Source organism: Petromyzon marinus, unplaced genomic scaffold (assembly GCF_048934315.1).
Source record: "Petromyzon marinus isolate PM22_M1 ecotype Great Lakes invasive population unplaced genomic scaffold, UKy_Petmar_22M1.pri1.0 PM_G_Scaffold_27, whole genome shotgun sequence".
Lineage (NCBI taxonomy): Eukaryota > Metazoa > Chordata > Hyperoartia > Petromyzontiformes > Petromyzontidae > Petromyzon > Petromyzon marinus.
The window spans coordinates 2,824,085-2,840,465 of NW_027422839.1; the positions used below are offsets into that span (position 1 = coordinate 2,824,085).

Below are 16,381 nucleotides of genomic sequence, written 5' to 3' on the forward strand. Positions count from 1 at the left end.
CGCCAGGTTCATAGCGCAGCGCGCTAACCGCTACACTATCGCTCCCCACACACAGACACACACGCACACACACACAGGGCACACACAGACACCCACACGCACAGACACCCACACACGCGTGTGCTCTTCTTCAAAGACTCTGTGAAGAATAATAGGAGCATTAAAAGCGGAGCCAAATGTTCAAACCGGCAAACGTTACAGAGTGGTGGTGTGTGTGTGCGTGTGAAACAAAGGCTGTCCACCTACCCCCCCCCCCCCTCGTGTGCCGTTCCGACCTTCATAGGTGCTTCTCGCTAACAGCACTTGCCCCCACAGTCTGTTACAGGCTACACGGGGGATCTTTGTCTCCTTCATAGACATTGCTGCTGCTACTCGCTAAGAGCATTTGCCCCTACAGTCTGTTACATGTTACACGGGGGACCTCTGTCTATTTACATGTGGGGGAGTGATGGCGCAGTGGTTAGCGCACTTAGCCACGATCCCAGGCAACCGGAGTTCGATTCCGCCAACATCAGTGACGAATTATCTGCACCGATCCTGGGTCCTCCCTTAGATAGACTCAGCCTCAAATGAGTACCTTGTGCGGTGTGTCGTAAACATCACCACTGGGGAGACAAAGGCGGCCGGGCGTGGTGTTGGCCACCCAACCGGCTCGTGTGCCGTACCGACCTTCATAGGTGCTCTCTAACAGCACTTGCCCCGGCAGTCTGTTGCAGGCTACACGGGGGATCTTGGTATTGTTTCTTGAAAGCACAAAGAATGTGTGTATGTCTGTGAGCAGAGTGGAGGATCGAGGTTTAGCAACTGGGGGGTTGGTAGGAAGAGGTAGTGATGGGTGGGACACGTAAAAAGAACTCGATTGGACGTGCAAGATGACATCATGTCACCCGGGGATTAACAGGATTTGAGAAGATAAGAGGGGAGGGAGAGAGCAAATTGAATTCAGAGTTCACCTGGAGCCGCGCTGAATCCCAGCCGCCCTCAGCGTCCGCCTGACGCCCGTTGGGTGCAGCTGCGAACCATTGCCCAGGCAGAGTCTTCGCTGCCCAGCGTCCTCCCCAACTTCCACCGTGCGAGGTGAGTGATCGTTCAGTTGGTCAATTTCATTTGGCGTGACCCCGGGGTCCCGAAAAAATCAGGTCAATATTTATTATTTTTCAGTCCGCCCTCCGGTCAGCCATCGATCCTCAGCTTCTATGCCAAGGCGAGCCTGCGCCCGCAGTGAATTTAACGTGTTTATGTAATTTTTCAACTTTTTACGAAACTTAGTTCCCCGAGTAGCTCTCAACGAGGCCAATTGATTGACCACTAGTTTTGCTGTCGGTAAGGCAAGACTCGTGTCGCTACGCGGTTTTTCCCACCCCGGGGCAGTGATGAGACCCCCGGGGTCCCGCCAATTGCTTCAATTCAGCCCTGTTAGCCGTTAGCCCTAGCCTGAGAATAGTCGCACATCGCGAAGGGTGGGAAATAAGAGGCTAGGCGAGATCCGTGGAGTGTTCGCTGGGGGGGGGGGGCATAAACAGGGGTTCACTATTCACGCCGGGAATAAAACCTTGGTACAAGATTGATGGTCGACGCGTTGTGCGTGTGTGTGTGTGAAGCGTGGTGGAACAGCGATTGGCACACTGCCGTGTGTGGGTGATATAAATTAGTGGGTTTGGTTTGGCCATGTTTGTTGTAGTACGGAGTTAGACTGATGGGATTTTTGCACACAGCGTTGGTGTACGGTGCTTTTTCAGGATTTTTTCCTGGATTTTCTGTTTCCACAAAGTCACAAAGTCACTTTAAAATGTTTTCTTGTTCGCGTTTTTGTTTTTTGTTTGTTGCGGTTGCACCCGATTCAAGAGCCGAATGGCTCACAGGGCTATACACCAAATAAATGAAACTGAAACTGGGTGGTTATCCCGAGAGCGCAAACTAATGAGTATCCGTACAGCTGCGGAGTTTCTGCAGCTGCCAGCGAGTTAATAAATAACCACTCGAGGGCGGTTGCCGTGTTGACACAAGGGCTTAGCAGCTGGGGGGGGGGGGGCATCCCGCCCTCTCACGGGGAGCGGGGCGTCAGCCCCCACGAGAGCATAAACGTTGTGACGTTTACTAAGCGTTCCTGCTACATGTTTTTTTTCAGCTGTGGATTAACTTTCGAAAATCTGTGAAATCTGGATGCAAAAGTAACTGGCAATTCTTGAGAATATTTTTTTGTTTGTTAATCGAGAAATCTGGAGATAGTACGGCAAAGAGAAATCTGCAGGAAATCGGAGAGCTTTGGTAAAAAATAAAATATTGGGAAATCTAGAGACTATCTGAAAAGTATTGGATACAGTCTGCGAAACTCCTGAGAAATCTGGAGAGTCAAACAAAATCCCGAGATATCCGAAGAAAAAAATCGCTTCGAAAAATGCAGAGACATCTGTAGAAGGATCACACTCGTCCAAGACGTCCTTCCCACTTCCCGCGACTGCAGCCTCAAGGTGCACATGGCCTGGCACAAGCGTCGTGGTGACGTCACCGCCACTTAGTGGCGAATGGCGGTTGTTGTGTGTCTACGTGTGTGTCTACGTGTGTGCGTGTACACGTGTGTGTGTACACGCGTGTGTGTACACACACACGTGTATGTTTACACGTGTGTGTGTACACCTGTGTGTGTACACGTGTGTGTACACGTGTGTGTGTGTGTACATGCGTGCGTGTGTGTACACGTGTGTGTGTGTACACACGTGTGTGTACACGCGTGTGTGTGTACACGCGTGTGTGTGTACACCTGTGTGTGTGTATACGTGTGTGTACACGCGTGTGTGTACACGTGTGTGTATACGTAGGAGTTAGTTTCGGGTACTTTGTTGTTAAACAGTTGCTGAGCATAGGCACAAAAGTCAAACGAGCAGTCAGCAACTATCGGCAAATGTCAAAATGTAGTTAGAATGTAGTTAGGGTTCGATGTGTCTTGAATTGAGCTGAGGTCGTTGTCATCAAGAAATTGTGGGGATGAGGAGAAGAGGGGACGGGAGGGAATTCCAGAGCTGATGGCGGCAAGTGGGAATTTTCGTGTTGCTTCGGGAGCGTTTGGGGGAGGGGGTGAGAGGTGTGCTTCGTCTATGCAGAGGATGATGCTCTGGGCAATAAACATTTTTTTTAATCGGGAGAGCGCGATTAGCAAGTGCGCGGCGTTTGTGGAGCCTTTTGGTAAGAGCACGCGGTTATCAGTTTGCTGAAGTTTGTGGTCGCTTACTGACCCCTGTGCCCCCCCCCCCCTACTGGACGTGTGTGGAAAAGAGCTTCATAGCTCCTCGGATTCCTCCTCCTGCAGTCTACATACAGATCGTGAGACTCTGCATCGCGAGGACTCGGGTGGTCAGCCTCTCTGAGTGCGCGGTGTTTCGGGGCTGCGTGGTGTACAAAGCAGCACGGTGTTGTAGCTTTGTACAGCCTCTTAAGTAGCAGTGCGCGTTGTTTAGCGACAGCGTGGTGAAGCAGTTTATAACAGCGAAGACTATGGGGGGGTCAGCCTGGTGGGGGTGGGTAGGTGGTGGGGGTGGGTAGGTGGTGGGGGTGGGTAGGTGGGTGGGTGGTGGGGGTGGGTAGGTGTGTGGGTAGGTGGTGGGGGTGGGTAGGTGGGTGGGTGGTGGGTAGGTGGTGGGTGGGTGGTGGGGGTGGGTAGGTGGGTGGGTAGGTGGGTAGGTGGGTGGGTGGTGGGGGTGAGTAGGTGGTGGGGTGGGTAGGTGGTGGGGGTGGGTAGATGGGTGGGTAGGTGGGTGGGTGGTGGGGGTGGTAGGTGGGTCGGTGGGTGGGTAGATGGGTTGGTGGTGGGTGGGTAGGTGGGTCGGTGGGTGGGTAGGTGGGTCGGTGGTGGGTGGGTAGGTGGGTCGGTTGATGGGTAGGTGGGTCGGTGGTGGGGGTGGGTAGGTGGGTAGGTGGTGGGGGTGGGTAGGTGGTGTGGGTGGGTTAGGTGGGTGGTTAGGTGGTGGGGGGTGGGTAGGTGGGTCGGTAGTGGGGTGGGTAGGTGGGTGGGTGGTGGGGGTGGGTAGGTGGGTCGGTTGTGGGGGTGGATGGGTAGGTGGTGGGGGTGCGTCGGTGGTGGGGGTGGGTAGGTGGGTGGGTGCTGTGTAGTGGGTCGGTGGTGGGGGTGGGTGGGTAGGTGGTGAGGGTGCGTCGGTGGTGGGGGTGGGTAGGTGGGTGGGTGCTGTGTAGTGGGTTGGTGGTGAGGGTGGGTGGGTAGGTGGTGGGGGTGGGTAGGTGGGTGGGTGGTGGGGGTGGGTAGATGGGTAGGTGGTGGGTTGGTTGTGGTTAGGTGGTCGTGGTGGTGGGTGGGGGTGGGTGGGTTGGTCAGCGTGTGTGAGTGCGCGGCGTCTATGAAGTACGCGGTAGGCGGAGTGGCCCCCCCACCCACCCCCACCACCCACCCACCTACCCAACCCCACCACCGACCCACCTACCCACCCCCACTACCGACCCACGTGTGTGTGTGCGTGCTTGTATACCATCAATAGGTAAACTCCCCCCCCCCCCCCCGCGCCAAACGGCAAGTCCACCGGCACGTACACCACCTCTTTCCTAAAATCCGCCAATCAAATGCTAATTTTTATGCTAATTTCTTCGTCAGAACACCTTGTTTGCTCGCACACAGTTTAAAGGTCCGCTGTCTGAGCGTGGTTGTGTTTCGCTAAATTCTCCTGTTTGATGAGTACTAGGTGCCTCGGTGAATGTATATGCTCTGACTTTAACATAGCTATTTCTGTGACCAGTTACAAGCTAATCACTCAGTTATTTCAATGCTAAATTCTATGCTAATTCCTTTGTCAAGGGGTACCTCTGCCGATGTGTATACTTTAACTTAGCTATTTCAATGAGCCATTTCAATGCTAAATTATATGCTAATTCCTTTGTCAAGGCACTTTGTGTTTTTCTTCTCACACAGCTTAAAGGTCGTGATCTAAGCGTGGCTTCTCTCACTCCAGCGCTGTCCTCCAGACAGTCTCGTCCCTTCACCTGATGAAGGCCGCTTGTGTTGTGGCCGAAACGTCGTGATTTTTTGTTATTTTATTTTCACCTACGTGACTTTACCCAATAGAACCAAAGAGTATGCACCCACACACTCACACAAAGACCTACGGACTCACACAGAGACGCACAGAGACTCACACAGAGACCCGGAGACTCACACAGAGACCCACACACTCACACAGAGACCCATGGACTCACACAGAGACCCACAGACTCACTCACACAGAGACCCACAGACTCACACATAGACCCACAGACTCACACAGAGACGCACAGAGACCCACAGACTCACACAGAGACCCGGAGACTCACACAGAGACCCACTTACTCACACAGAGACCCATGGACTCACACAAAGACCCACAGACTCACTCACACAGAGACCCATAGACTCACACATAGACCCACAGACTCACACAGAGATGCACAGAGACCCACAGACTCACACAGAGACCCGGAGACTCACACGAACCCACAGACTCACACAGAGACCCACAGACTCACACAGAGACCCGGAGACTCACACAGAGACCCACAGACTCACACAGACTCACACAGACACCCACTGACTCACACATGGATCCACAGACTCACACAGAGACTCTCACAGAGACCCACAGACTCACAAATAGACCCACACACTCACACAGAGACCCACCGACTCACACAGAGACCCACAGACTTCCACAGAGACCCACAGCCTCAAACATGAATCTGCAGACTCACACAGAGACCCACAGACGCACACAGAGAACCACACACTCACATAGAGACTCACACGAACCCACAGACTCACACAGAGACCCACAGACTCACACAGAGACCCACACACTCACACAGAGACTCACACGAACCCACAGACTCACACAGAGACCCACAGACTCACAAGAACCCGCAGACTTACACAGAGACCCACAGACTCACACAGAGACCCACAGCCTCACACAGAGACCCACAGACTCAAACAGAGACCCACAGACTCACACAGAGACCCACACTCACACAGACTCACACAGACACCCACAGACTCAAACATGGATTCACAGACTCACACAGACACCCACAGACTCAAACATGGATTCACAGACTCACACAGATACTCACACAGAGACCCACAGACTCACACATAGACCCACATACTCACACAGACACCCACAGACTCATACATGGATCTACAGACTCACACAGAGACCCACAGACTCACAGAGACCCGCAGACTCACACAGAGACCCACAGACTCACAATAACCCAAAGACTCACACAGAGACCCACAGACTCACACAGAGATCCACAGCCTCACACAGAGACCCACAGACTCACACAGAAACCCACAGACTCACACAGAGACCCACAGACTCACACAGACACCCAAAGACTCACACAGAGACCCGGAGACTCACACAAAAACACCACGCACTCACACAGAGACCTACGGACTCGTACAGAGACCCACACACAGAGAGACCCACACATTCACACAGATACCCACAGACTCACACAGATACCCACAGACTCACACATGGATCCACAGACTCAAACAGAGACCCGCACACTCACATAGAGACTTACACGAACCCACAGACTCACACAGAGACCCAAAGACTCACACAGAGACCCACAGGCTCACACAGAGACCCACAGACTCACACAGAGACTTGCACACTCACACAGAGACTCACACGAACCCACAAACTCACACAGAGACCCACAGACTCACATAGAGATCCACAGACTCACACAGAGTACCTACAGACTCACACAGAGACCCACAGACTCACACAGAGACTCACACAGAGACCCGGAGACTCACACAAAAACACCACACACTCACACAGAGACCAACACACTCGTACAGAGACCCACACACACAGAGTCCCACACATTGACACAGAGACCCACAGACTCACACAGAGACCCACAGACGCACACATGGATCCACAGACTCACACAAAGACTCACACAGAGACCCGCACACTCACACAGAGACTTACACGAACCCACAGACTCACACAGAGACCCACAGACTCACACAGAGACCCACAGACTCACACAGAGACTCACACAGAGACCCGGAGACTCACACAAAAACATCACACACTCACACAGAGACCTAGAGACTCGTACAGAGACCCACACACAAAGAGACCCACACATTCACACAGAGACCCACAGACTCACACAGAGACCCACCGACTCATACAAGGATCCACAGGCTCACACAAAGACTCACAGAGCCCCACAGACTCACACATAGACCCACACACTCACACAGAGACCCACAGACTCACACGGCCTTGGTACACGTGTATATATATATATAGGCTGTAGTGTATACTGTAGTGTACACAGTATGTATATATACTATTATTCTGTAGTGTATACTGTGTGTAAACACTGTATACTGTATAGGCTGTAGTGGGTCACAATAACACCGTGGACCTTAAAAACGGAAAAAACATCTAACAGGCGATGTTTCAGGCAACAGTCGTCTATCATAGCACAATATAGCCGCCTCATAAATTACCTTGTAACTTGACTACACGGCAAAAAACAATACTCAATTCGCCTTTTTTTAATATAAATCGGTCCATTTAAAAACATTTGGTTCGGGACAAGAGTGTAACGTTTCTCTTAACTTTAATGAATCTTCGCTTTGCAGGTGGGTGTCGGCGTGGGAAACAAAACGCGAGAACGAGATGGACGGCAGCTGCCACCACAATGAGACGATCACCTTCTTCTACAACAACATCAAAAGGCCACTGTACGACGAGTGGTCTGTCACCAGCGTGCTGGTCATGGTGCTCGGCATCACCATGTGCCTCTTCATCATGCTGGCCAACGTCCTCGTCATGCTCGCCGTATACATCAACAAGAAACGCCACCACCCCATCTACTTCCTCATGGCCAACCTGGCCGTGGCGGATTTCTTTGCGGGAGCGGCGTACGTCTACCTGATGTTCAACACGGGACCCAACACTCACAAGCTGTCGCTGCCGACCTGGATGCTACGCCAGGGGCTGATCAACACGAGCCTCACGGCCTCCGTTGCCAGCCTTCTGGCCATAGCCATAGAGCGGCACATCACGGTGTTCCGGATGCAGATGCATTCGCGGATGAGCGAGCGGCGCGTCGCGGTCGTCATTGCGATCATCTGGCTCATGTCCATCATCACCGGTGCCATTCCCAGCATGGGCTGGAACTGCATCTGCAACATCAGCACGTGCTCCACCATGGCGCCCCTGTACAGCACCAGCTACGTCATCTTCTGGGCCGGCTCCAATCTCTCCACATTCCTGATCATGGTGGGACTCTACAGTCACATCTTCGTGCACGTGTGGAGGAACACGATACCCGTGCCGCAGAATACCTCCAGGTCCACCCAGAGGAAAAAGGCCACCATGAGCTTGCTCATAACGGTCACCATCATGTTGGGTAAGTGTTGTAGGTCTGGGCAGCAGGTGCTCATATTCGACAACACGATTCACATTCGTCTTCGAGCGTGTGTGTGTGTGTACAGCCCCTTGTGTCGATCCGGTGCATGTGTAGGGAGTCATTTTGTAGTGTGGGTTGTGTAAAGGTGGGGTAAATAGACGTGGGAGCATAGAAAGTGTAGTACAACAATGGAGATTGTTGCACTGGCCACCATGTAGCCTCTGGGGCAGGCTACATCAATCTGACGTGCGTGACAGTCGCCTAACCAAGCACCGTCTTGGCTCAACACTCTGCTCAGCTTCTGATCGGATTTGGTGAATGTTCTCTGGGTGATTTTGGTTGTGGGCAACATTCATGGCTCATATCGCATGCCGAACAGCTTCAGGGGAAACAGTGGCCCAGTGGTTAGCGTACTGGCGCTATGAACCCAGCGACTGCTGTTCGATTTCGAACCACGGCTAACGGTGGCGAGTCGTTATCGGCACCAGGTGCGGCACCTCCCCAGTCATTTCACCAAACTGCACCGGCTAGGTTGAAGTACGCAGAGGATTGACGAAGGCCTGCGAATTATCATTCGTACGACGACTATTCTAGCACAGCGGTTGAAACAACGGGGCAAAGTTTTTTTTTATCTCCCCCCCCCACCGCCTCTGTCCACCCGGCAGTACGTAGGGGTCTAGCCACAGTTTGTCGATCGGCAGGTCTGGGTGTAGCGAGGTAAAGTGTGGTTCCTCGTCTGGCCAACGGTGGAAAAGCAGGTGGGAAAAGAACCCTCTAAAGGGCCTCTCCACAGTTCTCCTCTAGTGGAGGGGCCCTCCTTGCAGCAGTCGTGGAGCAAGCCATTGCAGGGTTGTGCCTTGACCTTCCACGGGTTTCAGGGAACAACGCTGATCTTGTTCCACACGTTGCTATCAAAATGCCTGACTCGTGTGTCTCGTGCCGTCGCCTCTCAGGAGCCTTCATCGTGTGCTGGACGCCAGGCCTGGTGATTCTGCTGCTGGATTCGTTCTGCTCGGACTGCAATGTCCTGGCCTTTGATAAGTACTTCTTGCTCATAGCGGAGCTCAACTCCGCCATGAACCCCATCATCTACTCGATTCGGGACAAAGAGATGGTCGCCACTTTGCAGCGAATCCTGTACTGCCAAAAGGCAGAAGCCATCATCACCAATGGCTCCGATAACGTCTCCAATAAATCAACGTCCACGGCGAATCACAACCTGGTCACGCCTATCAGTCACTTGACCACCACAAGTGCGATGAAGATGAATCAGTTTGTCGTCTAATATCTAATTGGGCTAACGATGCATGGTTTTCCAACCTGATGATGATGATTGCTTGTGTTGCAATCGAAACGTCGTGATTTATTTTATTTTATTACCTACGTGACTTTACAAAAAGAACCAAAGAGTATGTTTCTCTTTGCGATAAGATTTCATTGAACCTGGGTACAATGTATGTGTGTGTGTGCACCCTTGTGGAGATAATGCATACTAGAATTTAAATACAAACCTAGTGGCATTTGGTACGCTTCGTACCAAGACAGTTATATATCCATACGGTTTTATTTTCTGGGTGAGATCACTTCAATATAAGTGTCGTTAAACCCGCCAACCAATTGGTATGGTGTCATGTAAATAGAACGTGGCCAATTCCTTACTAGTACAGCACACCGGTATGTTTGAGGGTAAATAGAACGTGGCCAATTCCTTACTAGTACAGCACACCGGTGCGTTTGAGGGTAAATAGAACGTGGCCAATTCTTTATTAGTACAGCACACCAATGTGTTTGAGAGTAAATAGATGTGGCCAATTCTTTACTAGTACAGCACACCGATTTGTTTGAGGGTAAATAGACGTGGCCAATTCTTTCCTAGTGTAGAGGAGTAGTGGAGGACGTCATGTCACTCAGGGGGGTGAAAAGGGATGATGCCAGAAGTTACGGGGGATATATAAGGGGGAACCCGTGACGTAGAGGGGGTTGTCGCGAAGGGCCAGGAACGGAGAGAGTTGGGGAGTCGGGATCCAGGTTAGGGGGAATCAGCGCCAGGCGAGTGTGATACTTCACCCGGCCGACCGAGTTGGGTGATCCCTCGGTTGGTGCTGCGGGGGGGAGATCACGTATAGCCTGGATGGAGCTAGGGGCCTCCCAGTACCCTTTCCCCTGGGGAGATATTAGGGTTGTCACCTGTTGGGCGTAAGCCTTTAATAAGTTACCGGCAGTAGCCCTTAATAAACCTTGGTATCAGCCACTACTAAAGAACCGTGTCCGTGTCGTCAGTTGCACCTCAACAACTGGTGCCAGAAGTGGTTTCGTTCCGCGCCACAATGCCTAGATCCAGCGCGAAACGAAAGACTACGCCTAGGGTGCACCAGGGCGACAAGGACGTCGGCGAGCTGGCGACGATCCCGGAGACCGGGGGCCCGGTGATGTTCCCCGTGGAGATGGTCCAGTCGGGGCCAGAAGAGGCGGCGGTCGGGGGAGCTGCCGCGCCGCCGTCGGACGAGTGGTGCGCCATCGCGGCCAGGCTGGAGACGCTGCAGCTCACGATGGCGCAGCTCGCCGTCGCTTTGGCAGAGGTGGGGGACCGCGTACACTCGGCGGGCGGTGATTTTCGCCAAAACCGCGGGATCGCCGACATCGCGAATCCCGCCAAAACCATAATTCCCGCCAACGCGCCGCCAGGTGCGCCGCAGCAATCGGGCGCCATTTTTTATGCGCCGCCGGATCCAGCCGCCAGTGTCGCTGCAATGCAGGAACCGGCCGCCATTGTTGGCGCGACGCCGGAACCGGCTTAGCATCATACTATCGTCGGTTTCGTTCGCGATTTTGCGACTTGCGAAGCCACTGCACACACTTTCGGCCAAAGGTACAAAATTTCGCTGGGGGATGGAGGAGGAAAACGCCTTTATGGCGCTTCGCACGGCCCTGGCGGATGCGCCGCCCTTGGGGTATCCCGATTTCTCTAAACCTTTCTTGACACCGACGCCAGTAACACGGGCATTGGAGCCGTCTTGGCCCAGGTGATCGATGGGGTGGAACAGGTGGTGGCCTATTGTCTCCCAGTGAGCAGCGGTACTGCGTCACCAGGAGGGAGCTGCTGGCTTTTGTTTTTTTTGTCCAGCTGTACCGGCCGTATTTGTATGGTCGCCGGTTCACCGTCCGGACTGACCATGCAGCCCTGCAGTATTCCCTGTGAATTGACCAGCCCTCGGGTCAGCTGTCCCACTGGCTCGAGGCGCTCCAGGAGTACCCCTTCGATGTCATCCATAGGAAGGGGACTCGGCATGGGAATGCAGACGGCCTTTCCAGGCTGCCCCCGGACAGCGGGTGCGCTTGTGCCCTGGGTTCCAGCCGCTGTAAGGCCCCAGTGAACACTGCGGCCCAGTTGGTCGCATCGGCCGAAGCGGCACCCCCTCCGGGTGTGGCATTGCATTGCCTGTTGATTTTGGCCTGGGACTCCCCCGGGAGGTATGCTCCAAGTTGCAGATGGAGGATTCCTCTCTGCTGAGGCTGCGACGCCGGGTTGGGTCAAAGGCCCGTAGCTCGGCTCCGTCGGTGGCCCCGGTGATCGTCGTACATGACGGCCTCTTCATGCGTTGGGATGCCCAGTTGGAACGCTATTGTGTGGTGGTGCCCATTGGCTTACGAGGAAAATTGACCCTGGTCATTCATGAGAAACGTATGCACTTCGGCTACCATAAGACCTTGTTGACCCTTAAACGGGATTACTATTGGCTGGGTGTGGAGGATAATGTGGCTCTGATTTTGAAAGGTTGCCACGACTGTGCGCGGAGGAAGGCCCCTGTTGGTCAGGATCGGGCGCCGCTGCAGTCCATCCGGGTTTCTCATGTCAATGAGCTCGTGGCACTCGACATTCTGGGGCCATTCCCTGCATCCCAACGGGGCCATAGGTACCTCTTGGTGGGCGTGGAATATCTCACACGTTGGCCTATGGCGTGGCCTCTGGTGGACCAATCGGCCTCGTCCATCACTGAGGCGTTTGTTCAGGGGTACGTCCTTGACAAAGGGCGCCAGAACAGCTCTTGACGGATCAGGGGCAGAATTTTTCTTCCCGTTTGCTCAAGGAGGTCTGTAACCTCCTTGGGACGAAGGTCCGCACCTCGCCCTACCACCCCCAGTCCGACGGGATGGTAGAGCGATTAAACCGCACACTCACGTCCATGCTGTGTCATCATGTGAGCACGTCCCAATCGGACTGGGACCTGTTCATCCCGGGGGTGCTGGCTGCGTACAGGTTAGCTCCTCATGCCTCGACGGGGTTCTCACCATTTTGCCTCATGTATGGGAGAGAACCCGAACCCCTGATGCACGTCCAACTGGACCTCGGGCCTGCCAAAAAGGGTTTGCCTGTTCCCATCCAGATGAGGATCGCGCTCGATCAGCTGCGCGAGGCGCAGTAGGCGGCGTTAGATAATTCGGCCAGCCGACAGGCGGCCTCCGAGCGTCTGCCCAAACACCAGGCTGTCGGCCGCCCGTGGGAAAAGGGCCAGTTGGCGTGGCTGCACTGCCCCCAAGTGCCGGTGGGTACGTCTCCTAAATTACATCGCCCATGGCAGGGCCCTGTCGAGGTCGCGGAGGTCCGCCGTTCGCAATGTGTCCGTATCCGGTGGGGCCGTCGTCACTGGACTGTGCACCCGTCGCGGCTCAAGCGGGTGATGCCACCGGGGCTCCCTGATTCATCCCCATTTTTGGAGCGGTCGGCGATTGCTGTGTCCGACGAGCCGGGCCGCGGGGGTTGTGGAAATGCGAGCGATGTCCTGCCCTTGTGTATGCCCGCAGAGCCACCGACAGTGACGCCGCCAACAGCGGGCCGTCTGGGGGGTGTCCCGGCGGCGACCCGGCCTCCAGGCCACCGCCCGGTTCAGACACCGACGCCACAGGGATCAGTGGGCCGCCGTTAGAGGCGCCAGCTGAGCCCCTGCCAGTGGTGCCGCCGGCGACGCCTCAGCTCGGCTACGTGCCGGCTGGCTCGGCTTTGGCCGGCGCACCGTTGCCTCAGGCGGCCGACAACACATGGGGGAGCGGGCAGGCGGCGGGCACGCACTCAAGGGGCGTGCGCATACACTGACGGCCCGCGAAGTCGTCTACTTCGATCCCCTGCCATGTCGCCACTTACGTTGCCGGGTGGTGACTGTCCAGACTTTTCTGATCCCGTGCTGCCCTAGTGTTGTGTTCTACTAGCAGCCGGGGTTGTCTCTATACGCATGCGTCCTTGGGGTTCGCATAATTGTTGCAGATGGGTCGGCTGGGTTTTTTTCACGGGGGGGGGGGGGTAATGTAGAGGAGTAGTGGAGGACGTCATGTCACGCAGGGGGGTGAAAAGGGATGACGTCAGAAGTTATGGGGGGTATATAAGGGGGAACCCGTGACGTAGAGGGGGTCGTCGTGAAGGGCCAGGAACGGAGAGAGTTGGGGGGTCGGGATCCAGGGTAGGGGGAATCAGCGCCAGGCGAGTGTGATACTTCACTCGGCCGACCGAGTTGGGTGATCCCTCAGTCGGTGCTGGGGGGGGGAGATCACGTATAGCCTGTGGGGAGCTGGGGACCTCCCAGTACCCTTTCCCCTGGGGAGATATTAGGGTTGTCACCTGTTGGGCGTAAGCCTTTAATAAGTTACCGGCAGTAGCCCTTAATAAACCTTGGCATCAGCCCCTACTAAAGAACCGTGTCCGTGTCGTCAGTTGCACCTCAAAACTAGTACAGCACACCGGTGTGTTTGAGGGTAAATAGAACGTGGCCAATTCTTTACTAGTACAGCACACCGGTGCGTTTGAGGGTAAATAGAACGTGGCCAATTCTTTACTAGTACAGCACACCAGTGTGTTTGAGGGTAATTAGAACGTGGTTAATTCTTTAATAGTACAGCACACCGGTGAGTTTGAGGGTAAATCCACAACATTTACTATTTGAGGACGCTGTTTCACCAGTAATTACAGCCGGCATCATCAGGCGACAGCCAGATTTGGCTCCCCAACACACAACCGGTGTCATGCTGCACTCGTAACGAAATGGCACGTCTTGTTCACGTGACAAACCTTCCTCATTGGCTGTCGGGTAGTGGCGGGTTTCACGACATTTAAGTGATCTAACCCCCCCCAAAAAACCCCCTCATGGATAAAATTGGTCGCAAAAGCTTCCTACTACTACCACGTGTTCAAGTGTTTATACATTTCGCATATTTTGATGGTAAAGTTTTTTTGACGTCTGTTGCAGTCATACAAAACCGAACATTAAAACGTTAATAACGGATATCAATACCGAGTCTGTGGTTTCTGATAGTCTCCCTTGACGGAACGTTCATATATCGCGACAATCGTCGTACCTAAAAGCGAGAACTGGTATCGTACCATGCACAATGACACCATGACAACACTCATCACAACCCAGCTGGTATAGCAGGTTATTGTTGCAGCTTGTTATGCTAAGTGCCTCTTGTAAAGCTGCCCTCTTGCCTTCCTTGAAGCAATGTCGGTTGAAAAGAAATCACTGGAAGCCTTAGAGCAAGGGTGAGGAACCTTTTTTCTGCCAAGGGCCATTTGGATATTTATATAACATTTTTCGCGTGCCATACAAAATCATCCACTTAAAAATTTGCCCGTCATATTTGGTCATACATTTTATTAACTTGCCCATAATGCGATGGCTGGGACTGCTTCTCTTTGGTGAGGCGTGTGATGATGTTAGCTGGTATTGATGTTGCTGCTACTCGCAACTGCTTTTCCAGGTTTGCTCCTAGATGTATTTAATTTTGAGTCCAGCCTGCGGTTGCCTTGGCAGGGCCAGACCCAAATGATTTTGCGGGCCTCATGCGGCCCACGGGCCGAACGTTCCCCACCCCTGCCTTAGAGACTCAAACATAAACCCGGGTCCCACACACACACACACATAACGGAGATCAATCTTGCAATTGAAATGCTCTCGAAAATCACGCGACTTCGTCATAGTCACCACCTGCGACTGCTTTGTCCACATCCGAGCGATTAGTTGGCCCAGTAAGGAAACTCAACCTCGTGCTGTGTTCGGGAATGTGACGATACATTGCCGAGCAGATCGAGGCCTTAAGATGAAAGTTCATCCCGAACTGTAAGCAACCAATAAGCATATAGGCCTCAATTGTGGCAGCCAAACATACCGACGATAAATGTCGACTTAAAACTTTGGTGACGACGGCATCAACGACATTGTTGGGTCTCTCGTTAAAATCACGTGGATAGGTAAAGTCACGAGCAGCTGACGTCACTCCACATGGGGGGGGGGGGGGGGGGGGAGACGCCTCATCCCTCCTCAGCGTCAACTTACAACCCTCACTACAAAGGCAGAACCCTCATCACATCACGCGATCTCCGTAACGTTGTTGTTGAGACATCAAAGTAAAAAGGTGGTCACGATAAACAAGGGATTATAACCTTGACGTGAAACAGGTCTGTGTCACTGCGGCCTCACAAATTGCACACGAATTGATGCAATTAATAAGACGCCGCGATATGCCTTTCGCTTGTATGTTTCAGATTTACTGCAATACACCTGTCCTTGGACGGGCAAAAGGTGAGTTTAACAATATTAACACTGCAAACTGCCAATAACTATTTATTATTAAACCATTAACAAATAAGTGTACACACAAATATCAAACCTCTAACATCAACGTGCTAGCGTCACGATTGTCCCCCCCCCCAACTCCCCATATAAATATCTCTCCGTCTTAAAAATCCTTAGGGAATACGTCTCATACCATGAATGTTACCTGTGTAGTGACTGAGAATATCGCTGTGTGGTGCCGAGCCTGCGAGGCCACGGCAGATGTTACATTGTTGTTGTGGACACCACAGATACGGGGTGTAGTACCAGCCCTAGTGGGGGCTTGGGCGAGCGCTGGTTAAGCATGGGGACACCACGCACGGCGTGCGGTGCGGGCTCCCGTTGAG

General features: G+C 53.4%; 1 protein-coding gene across 1 annotated transcript; it reads left to right on the plus strand.

Moving 5' to 3' along the window:
- Window positions 1–962: 962 nt before the first annotated feature.
- LOC142913968 (lysophosphatidic acid receptor 1-A-like) lies at window positions 963–10,669 on the plus strand. Its single transcript, XM_076061091.1, has 3 exons — window positions 963–1,077; window positions 7,661–8,433; window positions 9,387–10,669. The coding sequence occupies exons 2-3, from the start codon at window positions 7,698–7,700 to the stop codon at window positions 9,716–9,718; spliced, it is 1,068 nt and encodes a 355-aa protein (XP_075917206.1). The 5' UTR covers window positions 963–1,077; window positions 7,661–7,697; the 3' UTR covers window positions 9,719–10,669.
- The last annotated feature ends 5,712 nt before the right edge of the window (window positions 10,670–16,381 follow it).